Here is a 25532-nt window from a genome sequence, read left to right as displayed (position 1 = left end):
AGTAAATTTAATCATGTATTTTAATGAGAATAACTAATGGGCAGACTGGATAGATTGTTCAGGTCTTTATCTGCTGTCATTTACTATGTTACTATTTCATTAAAAAGATAGGTATGGCCATAGAAGGAAAAAGGGCTAACCAAGTCTAAGGCCTGATGTTATTAATCAGTGGATGTTATTAATCAATGGTTAGCTGAAATATAAAAAGGGGCACAGGGCCTGCTTTTGCTTTGAAGTGGTCATATATGCCATATCTTCACTAAAACTGTTTTTTATTGTTTTTAAAAACCACAACCACCATATAACGTAATAAAAATTCTTTATTCAGCACAAATACTGCAGCCATAAAATAACCATAAAAGATAACCATAAAAGAGAACCTATGGGTTAAATCTTGTGCTTAGAAGAGCATCACCTACAACCAGAAGGGAAGATTTGTCCTTTAACTACCTCTTTACCCTCAGCACAAGCTCTTCTGAACTGTCTCTACATAAAGAGAACTTATATTTCTTCAGTTTCAGTATTTGCTTGCTCCTTTATCTGACTTTGTTTGGCTGTAATATCTTCTATAGGAACTGAAATTGGGAGGCTGGAATCTTCACAAGTACTGGTAGAATCATTCTCCGTATCATCTTCTAAAACCAGGACCCCACTCATTTCATCTTCATTACTAGCTGGTGTTTTCATTCCTGTAATAGGTAACTCCAGCAAGCAGGCCACTTTCTCCAATGCTGACTGATTAGTACCTTTTACTTCCTTTACATTAGCTGGTAGCAGCTTTCTCGACTGTGACTGGCTGGCTGGCACTAGAGTTGATGCACCTGTTAAAGCCAAGCTGCTACTCTGGAGCTGGGGTGCTTTTCCTTGATTTTTTGCTGCTTTATATTTCTGAGCAAACATGGAAAAGAAGAAAGTCAGGGAGAACTGCAGGGAACTGGCCTTTTATATATTTAACATTTTAAGATCATTTAGAGCAGTGGTTCCCAACCCTGTCCTGGAGGACCACCAGGCCAATCGGGTTTTCAGGATAGCCCTAATGAATATGCATGGAGCAGATTTCCATGCCTGTCACTTCTATTATATGCAAATCTCTCTCATGCATATTCATTAGGGCTAGCCTGAAAACCCGATTGACCTGGTGGTCCTCCAGGACAGGGTTGGGAACCACTGATTTAGAGCACACTGGTTCAAATCAGGTACCTGGCAGGTAATAAGACAAGAAACACCATGCCATAACCTGGTGTTCAATGCAAGGCTTAGGGGCAAGTGGCAGCCTATCCAAACATAAAAATGTGGCTTTCTTTCCCCTTCCCTCCTCCTTGCTACTGGCACTCTATTCATATCAGTTTTGTTTCTACCACCCACATTCGGTGATCCATAAGTTTGAGCTATGTATTACCCAAACTCTTTTATATTTGCATGAGAGTGCGGGTATGGAAGATAGGAAATCTGATATGCTCATTGCCCAAAGAGTCATATGGTGCCAGAACAGAATAGCTGTTCTGTTACATCCCTTCTGGATTCCATATGCTAGATGTTCAATCGCAACCGGGGGGTTGCAGAAATCCAAACACTTTTCTGAGCACATGCTCCACTCCCCCTTAGCCTGAGAGCTAGCAAATATATCCAATTACAATTTCTGCAAGCAATCCATGCAAAAGTCTTTTGCAGTTGCTCTGCTTTTTTTTTTTTTTTTTTTAAACTTCAAGTTCGCTTTTTTGGTGGCTTCAGTGCCTTGAGACCCCTTTCTGGTGATCCCCTATTAGAGGAAAGGATGCAGTCCCGTGGTGCTAGACTGCTGCTGTGTGCCACACTTCCTAAACTCAGGGTCCCTTCCCCTGGTAGTTTGCTTGCTTGCTGACCTTGTCATAAGAACATAAGAATTGCCGCTGCTGGGTCAGACCAGTGATCCATCGTGCCCAGCAGTCCGCTCACACGGCGGCCCTTAGGTCAAAGACCAGTGCCTAACTGAGATTAGCTTACCAGCATATGTTCTGGTTCAGCAGGAACTTGTCTAACTTTGTCTTGAATCCCTGGAGGGTGTTTTCCCCTATAACAGCCTCCGGAACAGCGTTCCAGTTTTCTACCACTCTCTGGGTGAAGAACTTCCTTACGTTTGTACGGAATCTATCCCCTTTTAACTTTAGAGAGTGCCCTCTCGTTCTCTCTACCTTGGAGAGGGTGAATAACCTGTCTTATCTACTAAGTCTATTCCCTTATTATCTTGAATGTTTCGATCATGTCCCCTCTCAGTCTTCTCTTTTCAAGGGAGAAGAGGCCTAGTTTCTCTAATCTCTCACTCCTCCAGCCCCTTAACCATTTTATTCGCTCTTCTCTGGACCCTTTAGAGTAGTACCATGTCCTTCTTCATGTACTGTGACCAGTGCTGGATGCAGTATTCCAGGTGAGGGCGTACCATGGCCTGGTACAGCAGCATGATAACCTTCTGCGATCTGTTCGTGATCTCCTTCTTAATCATTCCTAGCATTCTGTTTGCCCTTTTCGCCACCGCACATTGTGCAGACGGCTTCATTGACTTGTCAACCAGTACTCCCAAGTCTCTTTCCTGAGGGGTCTCTCCAAGTACTGCGCCGGACATCCTGTATTCGTGTATAAGATTTTTGTTACCGACATGCATCACCTTACACTTATCCACGTTAAACCTCATTTGCCATTTCGCAGCCCATTTCTCAAGCGTGTTTATGTCCCGTTGCGGTCTTCACAATCCTACTGCGTCTTCACTACTCTGAATAACTTTGTATCGTCTGCAAATTTAATCACCTCACTCATCGTACCAATTTCCAGGTCGTTTATAAATATGTTGAAGAGCACGGGTCCTGCGGCACTTCACTCATGATGCTTTTCCAGTCCAAGTATTGTCCATTTACCCCACTCTGTTTCCTATCTGCCAGCCAGTTTTTAATCCATGTGAGTATTTCACCCTCGATTCCATGGCTCGCAATTTTTCGAAGTAGTCGTTCATGCAGAACCTTGTCAAACGCCTTCTGAAAATCCAGATATATGATGTCGACCGGGTCACCCTTGTCTATCTGCCTGTTTACTCCCTCAAAGAAGTGCAGCAAGTTTGTCAAGCAAGATCTTCCTTTGCTGAAGCCGTGCTGGCTGGTCATGGGTTTTAAGCGCAAGATGTATGTGTCTGGAGGGAAACCCACCCAGGTTTCAAGGCGCAGGCTGCCTTTCCCGCCCCCGACCACGTGGCAAGGATCCATGGGGGCAGAAGTCATAGTTGGTATCTGGACGGCTGGCAGTCCAAAGATCTTCCAGCTCTAGTCAGTTGGAGACATTTCTGAGGCAGAAAATCCTTTCCCTCCATTCAGCTGCTGTTAAAATTGCTGACAGGCAAGGCACTGCAGAACTGTGAGTAATTCATTTATTTCCTATGGCTTGTGGATCGTGTTAAAAGTTATTTTTCACAGTTTGAGGGTAGGGTTCAGGTCCTCCCACCTCCCCAGATCCCAAATCGCTATTTTTATTTTCAGGTTTTGTTTATTTTTGCTGTTTTTGGTGTGAATTCATGCTGGTGGCCATCTTGGATTTTTTTTTAAAAAGATAATTTTTTCTAATCTTTAATTTCTGCCTCAAAACCCCTCAATTTGATACAAAATTGTTTGGGATGGCCTCCCCACCCCCTAATCTGCTGAATGTGTGCAATGATTGCGCTAGATCAGTGACTGCACACTGGGTGCTATAGCACACAGGGGGAGGGGGTGGGCGCCTTGAAATTTGCCTCCTCCACGTACTCTAGGGCTGGGGAACCAGACTAGTCCGTGCCTTTGGGAAAAAATATCGCCCAGCAGTCCTTCTGGAGCCTGGCACCAAATGCCTGCTTTCTGAGTCTGGGGATTCTTGCTGCGGCATGTATGCCAGATTCCTGCCATGGTTGCATGGTATGACCTTTCACCAGAATTCATTTGGCCTTTCTGGACAGCGTAATCTTTGGACCCAGCTTGTTTGACTTGGCAAGAGGGTGTGTTGGGGCCTTCTCAGCCAGTTGCGCTGGTGGCAGAGTTTCCTGTTCAGGAATCCTCTCATCCTGCGCTGGCAGACCTCAATTACAGTAGTTGCCATTCAGATATTATGCCCCTGCTATCTCCTGACACTGCTTCTATTTTGGATCTGGCTGATACCCTTGCCGGAACTGGTCATCTCAGCCACCCTGAGAGTCCAGATTTAGGTGATGATTCTTCTGTACGCAAATAAGCATAGTTCTATCCATCTTTTCATTGCTGCTGTTCTGAAAGAGCTCAAATTGGATCCTCCACCTTCCACTTCAGGCTTCAGTCATGGACCGCTCTACTGTGCTGGTTACCTTTTTCCATCCCATCCCATCCCATCCCATTTTTTCTAAAACCCCAAAAAGAAATTTCCAACTATCAAAAGCCTTCTTGGCATCCAGAGAGAGCACTAGCGATGGAACTCCCTGCTGCCTTGCATGCCACATCAAATGCACCGCCATTTTGATATTGTTGAATGTCTGATGTTGGCAAATAAAGCCTGCCTGATTTACATATATGAGCTTCAGCAGTATCCCCTGCAGCCTCTGGGCCCAAATCCTTGTGAATACCTTATAAATCAGTGTTTAGAAGGGATATCTGTCTGCAGGACCTGGCTTAAGTAGCAAAGTTCGCCACCAAATGCCATGTCTGCGGTAGGGAAGGCTCCTCCACTAGGGAATTGAACACCTGAACCAATATGGGAGCCAATAATCCTCTGAAGTTTTTATAAAAAAATATTAGTATATCCATCCAACCCTGGGGAGGTATCTGCAGGGAGGAGCCTTAGGCATCTGAGCCAATCAGGGCCTTAAGCCCCTCCCCATGAATCCTAGGATACACCAGGAGGGGGAAGGCCTGCCATTTTGGAATGGTGGGAATGGAGTCAAACTAGTTTAGCGACAATTGGTACATGATCAGAGAGTTTTGTGCATCTAGCCCTTACTAATCTACCTCTTGCTCCTCCCCCCTGAAACAAAGAAAGCAAACTATGCCTATGCTTCATCTTACATGAAAAGCCACTAGCAGTCATGAACACTCTTACTTCCTTTTTACAATATACTTGAAAATAAATACTTCTGGGGCATAACACGATGCATAGAAAATAAGAGATGATGCCTTGGGGGAATATACAAATGATTCCTTTGGAAACACATTTGACCTGCAGCTTTTCAATGCCACTGAAGCATGGGAAAGAGGAGGAAATGGCCAAAGAAAGGCTCTGTTATGACAGAAATAACAAACCTGAATGTTCTGAAAATGCATCCAAGATTTACAGTGTGCGAGCCGGGCGGCAGAGTCATGGGGATAGAATTTGTGACACAGCCTGCAGAGGTAGCCTGTCACAGGGACCACAAAATCCGGGCCTGCAAAACAGAACAATGTGAGCCCAACAAGTGGCCAACACTAAGTCTATAGTAAGATGAGAGCTCAACTAGGACAAGGACACCTAGGGAGGTCAAAATAAGATGACAGAGAAGCATGCATTAAAGAGAAACATGCAGAAAACCAATAGTTTTTTAGTGGTCTTTCCTATCATTCACTAATCTAATGTTGGCTTTTATAAACCACTTATTCCTTGAAGGTCCTGAATAGTATACAACCAAAAGAAGCCCATTACGATATTGGGAAAATATAAGCTAAAAATAAATGCAGTGAATATATATGGTTATAAAAATTTACAAGAAATATATATATATTTTTTTAATTTGTAAAATGTCTTAGCAAAGAGTACTGAATATGTTACCAGGATTAGGAGAAAATCCCTAAGATGGTTCACTGAAAGATTGTTGGTGACCGGGAAGCAGCATGCCGACTTGGGCAATGATCTCTTCCAAACCATAGTATCAAGAGTTCACACTTACCATATACAGTGTCTGAGCAGTAGCCTTCATTTCCTTCACAATCCTGCACTGGCATCTCCTTCCCTGTAACCTAAGAGGAAACCAGCACCACCTCTTAGGGTATACACCCATCCCATACAGCTACACATGCTGGCAACCTGCCATTGGCTGGTTGCATCTGACCAAATTCATAATCACATGTTTCCTCCTGCTTACATCCCTGCAACCTAATAGGTGATGCACATTGCCAGAAAACAGCTTACCACCATGTGCTCACCAAGGGAGGAAAAACAAAGATGCCTCCTGAAAAAGGCAAGTGTGATAAACTCCCTCCCCATGTGTTGGGAGCAGTATCCCCTCTGTCCTCAAAGCCCCTCAACATATGAGCAAGCAAACAACTTCCACTATCCTTCCTTTTCCCCTTGTGCTGATGGGCTGACAGTGCCACTTTTTCCTCAGCAGCAGGAGCAAGGGCTAGTGACAAACAAAGTTACTCACCCATAGCAGGTGTTCTCCTAAAGACATATCCACACTGATGGGTGATTTCACTAATGGAGGGCCATCATGGAGATGCTCCTTAGCATGTTTATCAGAAGCTTTTGGAAATGTGCTATCGTGAATGTGCGTGTCTTCCTGCCCATCACCATGCAGGTTCAAGTCAGTCAAATACTAAAGTTGATGGAATTCACTCCAAGGTAGTATGGATATGCACTCTGCTTTCCTTGGAGAATATATGTTACAGGCGAATAACTTCACTTTCTCCAAGGACAATCAGGATGCCATATCCACACTGATGGGAATCCCTAGCTACCATGCTTTCTGAAACAAGAAGGGGTAAAACTGAAAGCCAGTAAAGAGGAAGCTGTAACAAACCACCATTTTAAGCTTTTTGGACAATCTGGAATAGAAATGAAAAGGGCCTGAGTGGTGGAGTTGGAGTCTAGATACCAAATTCTGAAGGACTGACCAAACCAGCTGTCACATTGGAAGCCCTTCTAGGCAGTAGTGAGACGTGAATATGTGGACTGATGAACAAGTTGAAGCCTAGCAAATCTCCTCTACAGAGGCCAATCTCAAATGGGCTGCAGCCATAGCATGACCCTCTACAACGGGGTGTCCAATGTCGGTCCTCGAGGGCCGCAGTCCAGTCGGATTTTCAGGATTTCCCCAATGAATATACATGAGGTCTATTTGCATGCACTGCTTTCATTGTATGCTAATAGATCTCATGCATATTCATTGGGGAAATCCTGAAAACCTGACTGGATTGCGGCCCTCGAGGACCGACATTGGACACCCCTGCTCTACAATAATGCCTGTGGGACAATGGCAGTGGCCCTGCTGTTGCAATTTATTTTTTCCAATTAATTTATTCTCCCCACCCACCATCCCCCTTCTCTGCTGGGATCAGTCTGGTCCCATCTGGTCTTTCCCAGCCTCCTCTCCCTCTACACTTCAGCAGGTCTGGCTCTCTCCCTGCTTGCCATTCACAGTACCCAGTGGTCTTACAAAGTTGGGTTTTCCTGGCAATGATTCATCCAGGCTTCTTCCAGCCACCTGGGGTGGGGGTGCTTCCCTTTGTGCGTCCTCCCACGTGGCAAGTGCCATGATTAAATTATCAATTTCACCACTGGTAAAGAAGCATTTACCACATGGTTTGAATAAACAATTTATGAGCACATAATCATCTTAAACACACTGCCTCTTTTACAAAGCCGCACAGCAACGGCCCCGAAGCCCTTTAAATCTCTATGGGCTTTGGGGCCATTAGCACGGCTTTGTAAAAGAGGCCGATAGTGTTGGACTTGAAAAAAATTCATGTAAAATTTATGAAAATTGATCATTGGGGAATTTGTGTTGCAAAGATCGAAGTAAGCAGAATGAAAACAAAAAAGAGCAAATGGACAGGAGGCCCTGGAAACAGAACTGAAAAAAACAAAACAAAACCAGATAGAAGAAAGTGCAAGCAGAGACCAAGAACAAGATGATTAGAAAAATAAAGTCATCAGACAAAAAAAAGGTAGGAAAAATCATTTTAATTTTCAGTCTAGTCAAAGTGAATGAAATATGTGAGTTTTGAGTATTTATATCTGCTGTCTTTGTATTTTGGACTGTACACAAATAAATGTATATTTTCTGTTTCTCTTGTGCAGTATATTCAGAATCTGGCATCTTGGAAATGTTTCCAAGTTACTTCACTCCTATCTTAGGGTTTTGTTTGTCTGCATTAGCACCATTAGTTTTTGGGTAATTATTCTGTATTTGAAGAGTTGCTATTTGTGTTCTGCATGTGTAGCTGAGAGTAGCTGTCCTGGAGGGACTGGATGCCTGTATGTATTGGTTGATGTCATAGTTCCATGTAGGAAGATACATGCTGGCTCTCCTTCAGCCCTTCTGGACCCATAATGGCCCCAGCTTAAAAATTAGCGAAAACTACTGTTGTAGAGTCAGTCCAGCTTGGGTATAAGTGAAGGAAATGCAGTCTGCTAGCCAACTGGATAGGGTGCATTTACCAATGGCAGCCCTCCATCCAGTTGAGGTAAAAAGAAAGAAAAAACTGAGTGGATTTTCTATGGGCATTAGGCTGCTCCAGATAGAAGACCAAGACTGCAGTGTGTTTTCATCTCGACAGACATGTGATCAAGGGAAGAATGTCAGTATAATTGGTTAAGATGGAACTATGACACTACCATAGAATACCGTATATACTCGAATATAAGTCAATCCGAATATAAGTTGAGACCCCCATTTTCCCTCCAAAAAGGAGGAAAAACGGTTGACTCGAGTATAAGTTGGGCAGCTTAATATTCAAGTGCCCTGCCCTGTCAGGCTCTGTACCCAGCCCCCTCTCTGCCAGGCTCTGAACCCAGTCCCCTTCCCTCCCAGGCTCTGCACTCAGTCCCCTTCCTGGGAGCTAGTCTGAGGTTACAAGGGGCCACCTTCTTTGGAAAAAATCCAGCTCTCCTGGTGCCAGTCAAAGCTTGTTCCCTGACTGGGAAGCCAGCTGGGACTTCAGAACCTTCTGCTGCTGTGGACAGAAGCAAGAGCTCTGGGTGGTCTGATATAGACAAGAGGTAGAGGGATCCTACGCCTTACAGTAGGCTTTTTCCTTTGCCCTCTGCCAAAGTACCTCTTGGAACAGAAGGAGTGAGCTAGGGCAGTGACTTGATGGCATTAGTATGCTTTTTGGCGAGGTCAGCAACCTCTTCCACTTTGTCACCAAAGGAAGTTGTCTCCCCAGCATATAACAACCACCAGTTTTCCCTGAACTGTTGAATCCAGGTCTGAGACACATAGTCAGGCATATCTGCACATTCCAATACTTACTTATACTTACATTGAAGCATCATAGGTTGCCTGAGCCATGTGCTTCCTACATGCCTGCTACTTGACTACTAAGTTGGAAAAGAGTTCTACAGTTTTATCTGGGGAGATATGAAGGGGGTTCTGCAAGTGCATGCTCATGAAAAACTGGTAAGAATATATGCAGGAAGTGAGCTTAGCATTCTGAAAACTGGGTTCACAGAAGAGTGAGGGTTGGAATTCTTGTCTCTTGAGAGCAGATTCAACCACCATGGAATGAAAAGGAAGCTGGAACTTTGTAGACTCTACACAGAGTTGGCAATCTTGTGAATAGGTTGTATAGAGAAGGAAGTCTCCCACTACTTCATCTACACATGCCTAATGATCAGGTACACGGGCACAGATGGAAGAGGAGATGGAAGAGGAGGTGTTAAACCTGACTGTGTTAAATAACTCTGTGCTGGACTCATCCTTGGTTTCCAAATTAAATTGCCATCTCCTTAACAAAATCAGTTAAGCTCTTGAGAGGATGGTTCTCTTCTTTCATATGGAAAAAGAGGTTTGATGACAAACAAGGGACCCCCTCCTTCGAGAGGACTTCTGGTGACTCCTCAGACATCAAGAAGTCCAAAAGGGACTATAAAAAGTACTCCATTCAGGCTACTGGAATCTGGACCTGCTTCAGTCTGCTGTCAGGTTGGGCTGGTCAGGCCTTTGGTGGGGGTGCCGAGAAATGAGTGATCTCTAGTGCTCCATATAAGCTGCCTCTACTTGAGGCGCTGGACAATGACAGTGTCCCACCTCAATGGAGGTTGTTATGCCCATTCCAAGTCCTTGGAGGGTGAGAAGCCCTCAAAGTGCAGGCGCTTCAGAGATACTGTGGTCTCAATGCTATGTTTCAAGGGGGAATGATAACTGCGGGAAACCATCCCGTGTCATTCTTTAGTGTCCATCTTAGCCTCAGTCCTTCTACACCAGCATTCTTAAATGCAAGGCTTGAGGTTCAGTGGTTGTGCCCATTCATACTCTGATTCTTCCCTCTCTCAAAGAATGACATGGGGATGGTTTCCCACAGTTATCCGCGAGATGGGAATGGTGACAAATTCTGACAGTGTCATTGTCCCTCAGCATCAATGAGGATAATATTGAGTCCCTTATCATTGGGGTGGGATCGAATGATGCTCAATCCTAGAGGGCAATACAGATGTTTAATGTTGAGGCAGGTGGAGACCTCATTGTTGAAGCATCACCAGTGTCCAATGCAGCTCCAGGAGCCACTGGTACCAGTGCTAAAGTTGATGGAACAGACTTCTTGGCATCAAAAATCCTTTGCACTGCTTCTCACAACTTTTAATACTTTGACATCTGCAGACAGTTTATAAGGAAGAGGATTATGGTTGGGCCCCCAAACACAACAGGCACCAGCTAAGAATGGAGGAGTAGCCCAATGGTTAGTGCAGTGGACTGTGATCCTGGGGAGCTGGGTTCAATTCCCACTGCAGCTCCCTGTGACCCTGAGTAAGTCACTTAACCCTCCATTGCCCCCACCCCATTCCTACTGGAAATGGAGAAATGTGCTCTACACCTATATAACCCTGGAGGCATAGGATGCAAGACACTAATTAAAAAGTCAGAAGTTGTTATTGACAAACTGGGAAGTTTACATACAATCCCTTACTGCTAGAGTAAGAAGTTTGATTGTTAACCAGCTCAATGTATAATTAGAATGTCAGCCCAATTTCTTATTACTTTTGGAGTTCTTGGGAAGATATGAAGGGGGTTGGAGATTGGTATGTTAGGTAAATTTGTTTACATAAAACAACTAACTCTATGCTATGTTTCTGTTTTGATGATCTGTACTTGATTTGGAATTCTATGGTGTGTTCTTTAATAAAACAGATTTCAACCTAAAGCCACTGGAGTTTTTTTTTGGGACCTCTTGGAAAAAATAGCCGAGGCAAAAGCAAATGACTAAATCTTAACAATTCAGCCCTGATCAGGAAGGTTAAGGCCTAAGGCTGCCTAGTGAGCTAAGGCAAAAGAAAGGAAACTTATAGGTGTCAAAAAAACCTATTTGGACTTGAAGGTTGAAATCTACAGCGTCAGCATCTATGAGACAAACTTGGTTTTTCTTGTTGCATAGAATTTTTTGGACCCCAGTTCGTTTGCAAAAGATAGACAGTTCTAAATCTAATAGATGCTGGCACTGTCATATTGATATAGGGACTTTGGATCATTTGTTGTATTATTGAGCATTGATACTTGATTTCTGGAAGTCGATATGGGGACAAATTAATATTGTACTTGGGTCATCGATACCACTAACTTATGAAGCTATAATTTGCGGTACTTTATTACATGTTAAACCTTCTTTGGATCGTTATAAAAGCTGATTTTTCTTAATAATGACGGGAGTAACCATTCAAATGATAACACGCAATTGGAAATGTTATGATCGACTTAATTATACTTTCTGGTGGGCAAACTTGTATTCTAGTTATAAATATGAAAGAATGAACGCTGAAATTTTAGGTTATAGTAAAGTATTTAACATGGTATGGAGCCCAGTGGCATCATTTATTAAGTCACAATAGATGTCATGTACCTTTTCTTTTTATCTGACCTCCTTACACATCCAGGGTGGGATGGAGGGAGGGTGGTGGGAAATGTATTATTGTTATTCCTATTTTATTTATTGTATGGAAATTATACATGTATATCTACTTTTATTAGTTAAGGGGGGAGAAAATGAGTGTTTTTCTAATTATTTGCACATTTAAAGTGCGTTTCTTGATTTGTTTATGTTTAAATTCATTGTATTGCACTATTTATATTTTAAAATTAATAAAGATTTACAAAAAAAAACAAAAAAAAAACCTATCTGGGACAATAAAGGGGAAAAGGCACTGGCCCCACATGTACACACAATTGGATTAAAAAATGGCTGTGAAAATCATGAGAAAAGAACAGATATGCGTTGAGAGGACAGATCATAAGGACAAAACTTGACTTCTCTGAGGAATGAATTGGAGACTAGCTTAGTCTCACACAATGACAGCAGGCATGAAGATGCAGACATGCATAGTAGCAAGTTTCCAAAAGCTTCTGGAAAATAGTGCTGGGGTTCTGTCAGTGATGCCATCCAGTGTGGAAATGACATCCTACTTGTTCTCAGAAACACTGGCAGTAGCCTTCTCTTCACAACTACAGTGCATGTGTTTGTGGTAGGCAGCCCCATATTTGAAGTGATTTACAAACCAGCTGGGTGACAGATGTGTCATCTGGAAAGAGATATTTGGCATCATCTTCACTTCCCTCTTCCTCTTCATCATCTTCAAAACATCCCACTGCATCCACTGTAATGAGCTCATCAGGGTCCTCTGGGCTCCCTGGTTCCTTCTCCCCCAGTCTAGCCTACAAGACACACAGAGCACAATCAATCTTGTAGTTACAAGTACCGAAAGCAGGACAAAGGAGCAGTCTCAGAACACCATGTCATCTCCCTGTCTGTTTTACCTTCTGCCACCTTTAATCTCATGCCAATTGGAAGCTTCCTCACACAGCAGCAGCTACAAAGAGCTTCAGTGTTTTACCAACAATTCTGGGGTTATAAGCTCATTTCTATTATCAGATCAGCCACATCATCATTTAAACTATCTAATCTAGTATTTATGAGTCGCTCTATACCTGGAAAGGTTCAAGGAGACATATAAGTCAAAGGAAATACAACTAGGAACATAAGAGGGAATAACCAGGAGGAGAGTTAGAAGAGAAGAGGCAGAAGCTCTATAACATAAAATGCATGAAGTATGAGGTTATCATTTAATTGTCACGATTTGTATATCTCTCCCAATGGCTTTTTATATTAAAGATCCAAGTTTATTTATGTACAATCTTTTTTTATTGAATTTTTCAATAAAGCATGTTACAAACCATCAAACAAATCATAACAGTACTATTGTATACAAAGCCACAGAAACCCTCTGAACTCTCCCCTCCTCCAACATGTCTATTTCCCGCCCAATGAATTCTAAGAACACCTGTATAAAACCTGCTATATTGGGAAATGATGATAGGTTTCCAAAATTTCTTACATCACCAAACAGAGACATCATCAAACTGAAACCTGCCTAAGTGTTTATGCTAACATTTATACAACCATCTATACATAGCCTGAAGTCAATGGTCTCTCTGCTCATACTTCAGCCCTATATTCAAGGCTGCTTAAAATAAAAACTTTCATCTAAAAAGGTTAAGGTTTCTCTCTGCCATGTCCCAGTGCCCAGCTTCCTTTATACTGTAAACTTCCCAATGATACATTACCTCTTGAGCTTTCTGCTTGTGTTCTGGGGACTTCATGTGCTCTACAAACTTACGAGGGGTTTTGAAGTGACGGCTGCAGATCGTGCAGAAGGGACGCAATGAGTGTTTTGCAAGCTGGGAGGGAAAAATGCAGAATGGGTGAATTGAGTGCACAATTCCAGCTGTTGTCTATGCAGGAGAGTTTAACCCAACCCACAACCCTCTGCCTACACAAACTGATACTTAGAAGCTGGTTTAATTCAGGTTTGAACATGCTAACTCACTGCGGACTCAATGAGGACAGTGATACAAATCACTTAAAGTAACAATTATAGAAACCCACTGCAGAATTCAACCAACTACTGCCATGCTATATTGGCATTTAAACCCATTTTTATTAGAGGAGTAACTCTGGAAATGGATTGGCCTATAGCCAGAGCTTGATTATGATAGAAAGAATTGGGAACCAATTAGAATTTTCTAAGTGGAGCAGCACGATTGACTGATACCGCTCTGACATTGTCTATTTAAAATCAGTCAGTATTGTTTGGTGTTAGGGGAAGCAGCTTGCTGTGACAAAATGTTATGGGTAAAAATGGCAAGCTTGACACTAGTAAAATCTATTGTTTTTTTCTTAATTGATAATTTTAAATGTTACAAAGAATAACATTCTAGCAAATTGCAAAATAACAAAAAACAGTATAGTGAAACATTACAAATTCACATCTAGTAAACTAGCCCACATTATGAAGGATAAATGTAGGATTAGCAATTAAATAAAAAAAAGAAAAGAAAGAAATAGGGACTTTTGCAAACAAGCTTAACCTAAAGTCAAATAAAAAAAAAAAAAGAAAAAATTACTATTGAGCTTTAGTTTGAAGAAATCTATCCAGATGACTAGAATCCAAAAATATATAGGAATTGTTTTCATATGTGACCATACATTTGCTGGGAAATTTAACAAAAAAAAAAAAGTGTCTCCCACTGCCAAAACCATTGATTTAGCTGAAGGAAGACCTTTCATTGAACTGAGTAGATCTGGCCACATCTGGAAACATACCAATACTTTGACCACAAAACGGCAATGCCTTTTTAGGTTAAAAAAGATTTTAGAACATCTTTTGCTCAGGAGAACTCAAGGTAACCATTAGAATATTTCTTTTTAAAATATTTTCCTGTGAAGACTAGAAAATTAGAAAGATCTAAACTATCAGAAGAATTTATAATACTGTATATCATTTCACGTTCACACTTCTGGAGATCTGACATTCCCTGGAAGGTAATACACACTTTACATCCCTAACTCCTTATAATTCAAAAGAAGATTTTCCTTTACATACTTCTTAACCAATTCAGAAGGGGATAGTCAGTAATCTTAAATTACCAGCTCTGGCAATCTCCAGAGCCTCCATCTGTAGATCATAGAAACATGATGGCAGATAAAGGCCAAATGGCCCATCTAATCTGTCCATCCAAATAACCATTATCTCTGAGAGATCCCATGTGCCTATCCCAGGCCCTTTTGAATTCAGCCACAATCTCTGTCTCCACCAACTCTTCTGGGAGGACTGTTCCATGCATCTTTCACTCTTTCAATCATTACATCTTGGATCAGTGAATTTGTCAGCCATCTCTTCAATAAATTTACTAAATTTAACAAGATTATCTTGTAGGTTTTTATCCATTCTGGACACTAAATCAAAAACATCCTTCAAAGATCTATCTTGCTGTCCAGCTGAGACTGATGTGTTCTAAATCAAATTATATAAAAAAGGCACAGTTGTGGGTACCTGCACCTGGGAAGCTCCAATTCCATCTTTGCAGACTTCCAATATCACTGAAGATGTAGAAACCACCATACGCCTTTCCTTCAGGGCATTACATTACATTAGGTGTCTCCATTAATAATTCAGGTTATGGGGCAGAGTACGGCTCCCTGGTGAAGACAAACATCTGAAGAGGATTGGTTCTCAAGAACTTCTGGAAGCTACACTGGTGCAGGTTGAAGATGAAAATCCATGGGTCTTTTAAACACAATGGGTGCAGCTTTCTTCTGTTCTCCCTGCTGTTTCACCATTTGGAGCGTTCCATGCTCTGCTCTGAAAGGGCTACAAAGGGGCGGGATCTGGATCTTAGGTTATGCCACATTCCACAGCAAGTAAACACCAAAAAGTCCAACAGGACAGAGAACCCACGGGTATAAAACAGTACAAAAGAAAGTGGGAACGGACAATGAGCACTCCACTGAAGAACACTGATGTAAAACCAACTTGTTTATTTCATAAAAGGACACAAGCAGAAGCTGCGGACCTGACACAGCACTGTGTTTTGGCGTCTGAGGAATACCTGCATCAGGGGTCACTAAAAATGGAACCAAACCAGTGGCGTATATGTTCACAGATGACAGATCTGGGATAAAACAAAGCTCGGTCCAACTAACATGCCAGATTAACCAAAAATACTGAAAAGCTAGGAAAATCTGAAGGCAGTATTGAAGATAACTTATTCCTGATACAGTGGTATGTGGGCCGTGAAGCACTGACAGCATCAGAGTATGTTTAAGACTGCGGAGTCCTGACAAAATTATTTAACTCAGCTGCTTTGTGGACAAACCATTAAGCTAAGTGGAACTTTCTCTTATGCCTTAGTAGTATACAGAAAGACATTCAGTATGCAAAAAGATAACAAAGAGAGCATTTTATGTCTGTAATTAAAGGCTAGGAAGCAGAAAAGTGTTTCAAAACACTAGATAGAGCTATCCTTGCTTCTGAGGCTTATCCTATCCCAAGTTGCTAAGAGAAAATAAAAATAAATAAATCTGTTAAATTTATAAACATTAATAAAAAATTATATCAATGATGGTTAAAATCTACAGTGGGTTTCCATTCTTGAACATGCTAAACCAGAACAAGTTACACAAAACCAACCCTACTTCCTGGTCATGCTGCAGCATCATGTAATGTCCAATGTCCATTGATGTAAATGGGAGACTAGTTATGAGATAGTGCAAACAAGTATGTAATTAGTATGAGGGGTTTTTTCCCATACTTGTGCTCAGAAAATCTCCATTTAACAAAAGGAAGTATTAAAAGAACGAAAAACCTGAAACCAGAACAATTAGATTAGAATGACAAGAATCTAACAAAAGGGAACTGAGTTCACAATCTTCCATGTCTGGTGCCAGCATTTATTTCATCACTCACTTAAGTTCTGTTTTCTAGTTATCATTCTTAATAAATATTTTGAAATTTAACAACAGAAAAATGTTTTGCATATGAAAAGGTGTTTTTTTTTTCCATATATAGACAAGGGATGAGGAAATGTTCTGGTTTGTAACCGAAGAAATTAAATATTATACAGTTTTGATTGAGCAAATTAATAAAAGAATTTAAAGAGTTTTGTCTGTGTAACCATACAAAGCAATGTGCTGTAACTCATCTTTTAAAACCAGAGTGAAATCTGAGCACCTTGTGTTCCTGAGTGCGTCGATGCTTAATCAGGTCTCCACTGAAGTACAGCTGGCAAGTGTTGCACCACCTCTGTGGAAAAAACCTCTTCGTTCTAAGGTGGATGAACAAAACATGAAGAGTATGAAATAAATTGTTTACTTCTTAGCAACTTCTGCCAGCTATCTCCCTAATATTCTCAGACACATCTCATGCTCACTGCTTCATGTTCTCTGGCCTCCCTGACCTTTTCCCATTGCCTCAAGATGCAACTTATGTCCAAACCTCATTCATCCATTAAGGAAATGCCACTTCACTTCCCTGGAGTCCAGTAATTGCAAAGGTTGGGGTCCTTCTTACTGTGGGGCAATGAATGGGCTATGTGGCTCTTAGGTCTGTCTATCACAGTACAAAATAATACAAATCAAAAGTTGGGGATGGGAAGGTTAAGATAGCAAATTTAAGCTGACTTTAGAACTGTATTTACTATTGGATAGTAGAAAGGGGCATGAACCTACTATTATTGGTCAGAACATACAGATTTGCTTTATTATGAGGCCTGGGAAAGGAGAGGGGTTGACCATACCAGCACTGAAAGGACATCTGTGATAAGACACACTAATTTAGGGAGTATAGTGAGAATGCACTGATGTATAGAAAGTACCAATTCAAATAACTGTTGTTATATGTAATAAACTTTCAGATCTTGAATTACAACTGGTTTAGACAAGCTTGTATTCTTTGGATGACATTACAGATTACACAATTATGAGCTTATACAAGTTTTTGATCAATATCAGATTAATGTAGTGATGTCACTGGATACAGGTGTAGCTAATAGTGCTTTAAATCGATTCAAATTGATTCACCTGAAGTGAATTGGTGAATCGATTCAAATCGGGAAGCACTAGTAGCTAATGTTACATAGTAAATGATGGCGTCCAGTCTGCCCTGTAATCAAATGCATTACAATTTTTCATGATTAAATTAAAATGCCTTTTCTTTGTTTTTTCTAGGCCTTAGACCTTAGAAGTCTACCCGGTACTATTCTTAGGTTCCAACTACTGGAGTTGCTATAGAACCTCACTCCAGCCTATCCAAACTATCTCCTTTGATGGATTCAGACTGTGAAAGTTTGCTCATTCATATTCTAATTAGCGGTTCTCTATGTTCATCCCACACTTTTTTTGAATTGTATCACAGTTTTCCTCTCCACCACCTCCTCTCAGGAGAGCATTCCAGGCACCCACCACCCTCTCCATGAAAAAGAATTTCCTAACATTACTCTTAAGTCTACCATCCCTCAACCTCAATTTATGTCCTCTAGTTTTACCAATTTCCCTTCTTGGTTTGTAACCATGCATAAAAAGTTAGCCATAGATATCTTTGACTTGTATTCTTTGGAGATTCCCCCCCCACCCCCCAATAGTGAGGTATTTTACATCCAGCCCACACTGAGCAGATAAGACTGTCAGCATGTAGCTGCTGATGTTGGAATGTGGGAGAGGAGAGATAATTTAAATAATTTGTATGGAGTCATCCTCTTGCTCTCACTGAAAATACATACCACAAAAGCGTATTCTTATTCCTCTATCAGCTCACAACAAGTGCACACTTGCTAATCTATGAAAAACATCTTTTTTATGATAACTAAGAGAAAGCACCTAACCATGGAAATTACAAATTCAGAAGTTCTCTTTATACTCGCTCTGTGACCATAGGGAATACCCTGTGCTTGCACGTACACACCATTCTCCATCATCACCATTCACATCATCATTACCATTCACACACGTACCAGCCATTCTCCATCATCTACTTACACTTACCCATCCGAGTCTATGAATGTCTGCAAGCTCTCTTTCCTTGTAGGCATTAGTGTAACTAAGCAGGCATTGCTGATATTCTGAATCTCCAAGAATCGCTGCTGGTGCTCAGCTGTAGCCATATGAGACTGAAAACTCTGCATACCAAGAACATTAGACTATCAATCGCACCTAATAAAGTAATCTGTTCTGGGCTTCTGTGCAACTTCCTCTCTCCTTATTCCTGACCATTTGGTTCCCACCAGTGAGACATCATAGTACATGGCTTCTGTCTTTGTATTTTCCCCATTAAAGATCCAAAACACTTCAATTCCCCACATCTACTTCCATGATTTTCCTTCCATCAACCAAAGGCTCAACACCTTTCCCAGGTGATGACTTTTGGTAACTTCACCAATAATCCCTCCCCACCCCCAACTTTCTCAGTGTAGGGCAGTAATATATTACTTTCAAAAGTAATACTACCAGTAATGAGTAATTGTAATGATTACTTTTGTGCAAATGTAATAACTAATATTACTTTTTCAGTAATGAGTAATATAATGTCTAGCTACTTTATATAATAGTTACTTTTTAGTGACACCCATCCAATTTTGTCACTAAACCCATTACACTGGGTTGCTTCTGGTTTCCAGAAAACTTCCTTTTTAAGTGAAATTGTTCAAGCCTAAAGCACAAGATGGTTGGTGTTTTGACAACTGCTTTGTTTATGTCCAATTTCCAATTTTTTTTTAATTTAGTAAGTTGAAAGATAATATTTATGTTAGGCGCAAGTTGTGTCTGGTAAATCACAAATCATCAATGCCAGGCAAGAAATAAAATCTTGTAACAGATAGCATGAAGTAATTTGTCTGGGTGAGTACTGCTGTGTCACGAATCCACTAGCAGCTGCTCTGGACATCCTACAAAGTGAAGCTAAATGTTACTTAGGCTTTTTGCTGCCCACTTTGGTAATGTTAAAACGAAGCTGACTAAAGTTGGTACAGATCTTAAATATACCTTACTTCTGATTTAGGTACTTCAATGTGGGCTCTATGAGCATTTTGGTCATTATCTTGACAGCAAAGATTTGATTTTAGTTGAAGTTATGCAGCTACAGTTTTGTCTTTATTGGGTTGAAGATGATGAAAGGAAGATAAAATTTTTTTAAAAAACTCTTTTCAAAGCAATGAAGACAGAGAAGCTGTCATCAGAACAAACTACACCATTATAAATTGACAACAAATTACATATAACTGGAAAAATGATAGGTTAAACTATAACTTCTGGTGGAATTCCGTATGCCATATATATATATATATATATATATATAAAATGGAGCATGCATTAGCAACACAGAGAGGTTATTTTGGCAAGTTTCAGAAGATCTGGGGACCATTAGCAGATTTCTGTAATGAATGAAATCATTTTCCCATAATAAAAATCTTATTAAGAAGGGAGGGGGGTAGGTTTTATTTTATTTATTTATCTCATAAAATATTTGTCATTATTTTTATTATAATTGTTATGTGTATTGGGAGGGGAGGGAAAGGAGGGGTTTTAAATTTTAATAACAATTATTATACATATTAGGTAATACATATATTTCAGTTATTTTTGTTCATAAATACAGAATAATATATTGTATTTATAGTGGTACATGAAAGGAATTCAAGTGTATGTTTTATGAGATCGTTTTACATTTCTATGTTACACTTGTGGATGTATGAAAATGAATAAAAAATTTAAAACAAAAAAAAAAATAAAAAAGAACAAACTACACCAGCTTTGTACAGTAGTGAATGTGATGAAGAAGAGGACTTCTATTTTCAGAATGTAGATAGCAGTAACAGAAGTGATGCTGCTGAAATTGGACCTATATCTAAATTATGATTCTTGTGAAGTAATTAGCATCAGTTTCTTTGAATCAAGGCACAATTTCTGAAGTATAATGGGTTTGACTTCAAATGCTCCTGTTGAAAGGTTTTTCAGCATGGGTGGACAAATTATGACTCAAAGATGCAGTAGAATGACAGACAAAACCATTTTTAAATACAATTGCTTCTTCACTGTAATAGGAACTGATTAGTTAAAGCATGGGAAAATTAGGTACTTACCTCAATAATCCTCTTTCTGGAAAAAGACATACAAGTCCTGGCCATAGGTAATCATCCCATACTCACGAGTTGATTGCAGAAGGATGAAATTTACATTCTTCAGCTCCGCCTCCTTCTCCAGTGATGTAGTTTGTACCAAAGCAATTGAACAGCACTAAACAGAGAAATAGGAAGGAGGGGGGAACAGGGATTCTCCTTGCCAACACATTTCTGTTATGCTCTGTAAAACATAGTAAACAAGATTAATCAACACCTTAAACAATCTAGGTGAAATCAACAGGTACTACCCAACAAAATTTCCGCCAACATTAAGCGTCAAGAACAGTGGTTCCCAACCCTATCCTGGAGGACCACCAGGCCAGTCGGGTTTTTGGGATAGCTCTAATGAATATGCATAGAGCAGATTTGCATGCCTGTCACCTCCATTATATGCAAATATCTCTTATGCGTATTCATTAGGGCTATCCCAAAAACCCAACTGGCCTGGTGGTCCTCCAGGACAGGGTTGGGAACCACTGGCCTAGAATGCTGCAGTCCGTCTCATCTTTGGCCTCAAGAAATCGGATCATGTAAGCTCATATTCAAAAAAACTACACTGGCTGCCAGTTGAAGCAAGGGTCATCTTTAAGTTTGCTTGCCTTTGCTTCAAAATCATAACAGGCTCATCCCCAATCTACCTGCCTCACCATTTCAAATTTCCAGGCACAACCTGGAACCAACCAGGCACAACATAGTAGGCAAAAGCTTATTACCTGATAATATGACACACGACCTACTGTTGCTGGAACAATGGTCAACTACTTGGCAGCTAGGCTTCAATGCTAAAAAATGCAAGATAATGCACCTGGGTAAGAGAAACCCGCGTAGAACTTATGTACTAAATGGTGAGACCTTGGTTAGGACCACGGCGGAACGCGATCTAGGAGTGATCATTAGCGAGGACATGAAGGTTGCCAATCAAGTGGAGAAGGCTTCCTCCAGGGCAAGACAAATGATGGGGTGTATCCGCAGAGGTTTCGTCAGCAGGAGACCTGAAGTTATGATGCCGTTGTACAGAGCCATGGTGAGGCCTCACTTGGAGTACTGTGTTCAGTTTTGGAGACCACACTACCGAAAGGACGTGCTGAGGATCGAGTCGGTTCAGCGAACGGCCACCAAGATGGTCTTGGGGCTCAAGGATCTCACGTATGAAGAAAGATTAAAAAAATTGCGGCTGTACTCACTTGAGGAAAGAAGAGAACGGGGAGATATGATTGAAATATATAAGTACATCACGGGATGCATCGAGTCAGAAGATGATATCTTCTGGCTCATGGGACCCTCGACCACCAGAGGGCATCCGCTGAAGATCAGGGGAGGGAAGTTTCATGGCGACTCCAGGAAGTACTTCTTCACCAAAAGAGTAGTGGATCATTGGAACAGACTCCCACTCCAGGTGATAAAGGCCAGCAGCGTGACTGATTTTAAGAGAAAATGGGATACTCACTTGGGATCTTTAAGGGAGTAAATTCAGGGGAGGGGATACTTGGAATGGACAGACTTGGTGGGCTATAGCCCTTTTCTGCTGCTTTTTTCTATGTTTCTATGTTTCTAACCTGTACACGTAGTGCTTACTTGTTCACCTTTCCATCCTTGAAGGGCTGCATCTACCAGAGATTCCTTGATTGAACACTATCATTCCAAGCAGGCAAACAAAACAAATGTCTAACCAACTTTATTTCAAACGAATTTTCTTATCAAACTTTCAGGAAGTCAATCAAAACTTATCTCTTTGACAAATTTCTCTGACTCCACTTCTGCCTTGATACATTCCTAAAACACTCCCAGATAAACTCAATTAATTTTAACATGCTAATGTAATTTCGAAAGTTTTTGTATTATCGCTGTCTTTATACAGTCTCTTCCTCTGTAAACTGCTCTGAACTATTTGTGGTATTGCGGTATATAAAAATAAAGTTATTATTATGGAGCTCATAGAGTCTCACCGCTTTTTCTTTTAGTTGCTTTAGGGTTTTGTTTTTTTTTTAAATCTGACACGAGATAAACATGGGTGTCCAAAGCTGGAGATTATCAGATCAGTAGGCAGGCAAACTCTAGACTGTCAGACAGGGTGGCATGTCAGGATTCAAGGGGAATAGACCATGAGCTCCACAAGTTTTAATGCAAGCTGGCTGAACAGGAACCCTGAGGGTTGCCTTGCCAGCTGCAGAAATCTGACACAGAGTCTGTATCATCTCCCAGGCAGAGCTGTCCTGGGGTTACCAGGGACGTCTCCTGCACCAAAAAAGCCTCAAACTTGGATTAAAAAAATAAATAATAAAATATCAGAGCAGATCAGAATCACACCTTCTCAACCTGCTTGCAGAAGGAAAATACGTAAGGGAGCTCTACAGCACTGGAGGAGGCGGTAGAGTTGAAGAATATAAATTTCATCCTTCTGCAATCAACTTACGAGAATGGGATAATTACCTATCATCAGGACTCATATGTCCTTTGCACCAGAATAGCATGCTATACTTCAAAAACAGTGCCTTGATATGAGGAAACTGTATTGGACCTATTTCTAAATGATACTTTAAACCTATATTAGCCATTCTGATTGAACAAGTTATTTGTTTCTTTACTTGCATTGACACCAGAAGGCAGCTCTGCCCTGGTGCTGCCATACTGAGGACTGCTGAATATAGATAATGTTTCAATGATTTCTGCACTGCTCATATACTAAGCAAAAGACAGAATGGAATTGTCCAAATCAGAATGATGTGCATAAATCAAAGTGTCCTCCAACTCATCTGATACTATAAAAATCTTCATCCAATGACACAATAATTCATCCAACGACTCAATGGCTCAACATGTACATGTTTTGGCCAAACAGGCCTGCCTCAGAAGTCTTAAGAGCCTCCAACAATAATATCAATTAGTGCTCGAGAGGTGCTTCCACTCTAAAAGGTGTTATCGAACTTCAAACAAAAAGAGATGTCATGCAGAACTGCTTGTAAACTAGTACTTGACATCAGGCAAAGCAGTGAGCATCCTGCATTCTGATTTGGACAATTCCATTCTGTCTTTTGCATATTTGTGTTTGTGGTTTTGTTTGCCTCTGTTTTGTTCCTCTGCTCATATACTAGCCATTTTCCTTTTTTTAATTTAAATCTCTAATTGTATTGGATACCTATATTTGAGGACTTGGAACATTTTCTGTTTAGATGTTTTCTTTGATAAAGGATAGATTTCCAATTGCTAGAATTAATTTTATGCAATGCTGAAACTACTGTTATATCCAAGAATTAAAAAGTAACTGAAAATAACATTACTTTCACAGTAACTTAACATACTACTTTCATTAAACAAGTAACTTGCACATCACAACTTCTACATAAACCAACTGGAACTGGTACATGAAAGAAGGTGAGAACAGCCCACTGCACAATAATGTGTCTGCTCTCCTCCACCACCAATCCAAGTATTCTTTTCCTTTCTCCCCCAGATGCTTCACCTGCTGGCTGCTGCAGTTGCTTTTGCAGATGTAACAGTAGAATGTAGGGCCAAAATGCAGTATTGATTTACTTGTGCCATCCATTTCTTTGCTCTGGTGTCCTGGCTTCAGAGCTGCTGTGCTGATGGCTCTGCTCTCACTGCTTTGCTGAATGGTCACTTTCAGGGAACTTCCTACACTAGGCACCTGCCAGAAGTAAAATGCAATAGTTTTTACACTATGGTTAGTATGTGCCGTTTGAAACTTACAGGAAAGATAATTTCTTTCTCCAGCTTAGTATAAAACCTTTCACTAATTTGAGTATTTTAGACCTGGCCAAGTCAAATGACATTGGAAAGGTATAATTCCTAACCAAGTCCCACTAACTTTGATACCTACTAGCTTGGTAATTTCCATTTGGTATTTTATGGTACTCGGCTACATATGGCTTGTCATGGAGAGGACTGTTTAGAAGCATGTAGTCTAATGAAGAAACAAAATCCAACAAGTTTGCAATGAGGGTACAGTGAATCCAAGACAAAAAAAGAAGAAAACTGCAGACCACTGTACAAGATGCAGGCAGTGTTTATTTCAATAAACAGTTTGTTGCGCACAAATAGACCACCTTTAAACAGGTAAAGAGACTCGACACAGGCCATGTTTCGATCAACACGTCTTCATCAGGGGTTCCTGAGATGGTGGTTAAAAAACAATTTTTATTTATTTATTCAATTTTCTATACCATTCTCCCAAGGGAGCTCAGAAAGGTTTACATTAATTTATTCAGGTACTCAAGTGTTTTTCCCTTTCTGTCCTGGCAGGCTCACAATCTATCTAATGTACCTGGGGCAATGGGGGATTAAGTGACTTGCGTAGGGTCACAAGGAGCAGCGTGGGTTTGAACCCACAACCTCGGGGTTCCGAGGCTGTAGCTTTAACCACTGCACCACACTCTACCTGATCTGGTGAAGTGTCTCACTGCTGAAGAAGGTGTGATTGTTGCAATTATTTTTTAATCATCATCTCAGGGACCCTTGATGAAGATGTGTTCTGTTAAAAGGTGGCTAATAGCATGTGGCAACCCCTGAGCACAAGGTTGCTCCAAATTGTGTGACTAACACAGAAATTAACTCATATCCAAGATTTTTTTAGCAGACCAGAATTTTTACCCAAGAGACTTGCTCTCCTTTTGTAGCTTAATCCTAAACTGATGCTGCAAGAACC

The 25532-nt window shown here is 40.8% G+C and overlaps 1 protein-coding gene across 4 annotated transcripts in view; it reads right to left on the bottom strand.

Moving 5' to 3' along the window:
- Positions 1-302: 302 nt before the first annotated feature.
- CIZ1 (CDKN1A interacting zinc finger protein 1) overlaps positions 303-25532 on the bottom strand; it is a 65886-nt gene continuing 40656 nt past the window's right edge. For 3 of the 4 annotated variants that reach the window (XM_033960849.1, XM_033960848.1, XM_033960847.1), the window contains exons 9-16: positions 24330-24515; positions 18738-18871; positions 16930-17023; positions 13484-13597; positions 12419-12574; positions 5879-5948; positions 5259-5380; positions 303-888 (exon numbers count right to left, since the gene is read on the bottom strand). In XM_033960849.1, coding sequence (XP_033816740.1) covers positions 502-888; positions 5259-5380; positions 5879-5948; positions 12419-12574; positions 13484-13597; positions 16930-17023; positions 18738-18871; positions 24330-24515 — 1263 coding nt within the window. In that variant the 3' untranslated portion in view covers positions 303-501. The remainder of the gene's footprint in view (positions 889-5258; positions 5381-5878; positions 5949-12418; positions 12575-13483; positions 13598-16929; positions 17024-18737; positions 18872-24329; positions 24516-25532) is intronic. The other variant, XR_004540861.1, reaches the window with a different exon arrangement.

The sequence above is a fragment of the Geotrypetes seraphini genome, chromosome 10 (assembly GCF_902459505.1).
Source record: "Geotrypetes seraphini chromosome 10, aGeoSer1.1, whole genome shotgun sequence".
Taxonomy (NCBI): Eukaryota; Metazoa; Chordata; class Amphibia; order Gymnophiona; family Dermophiidae; genus Geotrypetes; species Geotrypetes seraphini.
Note: the sequence above shows the minus strand (reverse complement) of the source record. Positions and strands in the feature narration are given on the sequence as shown.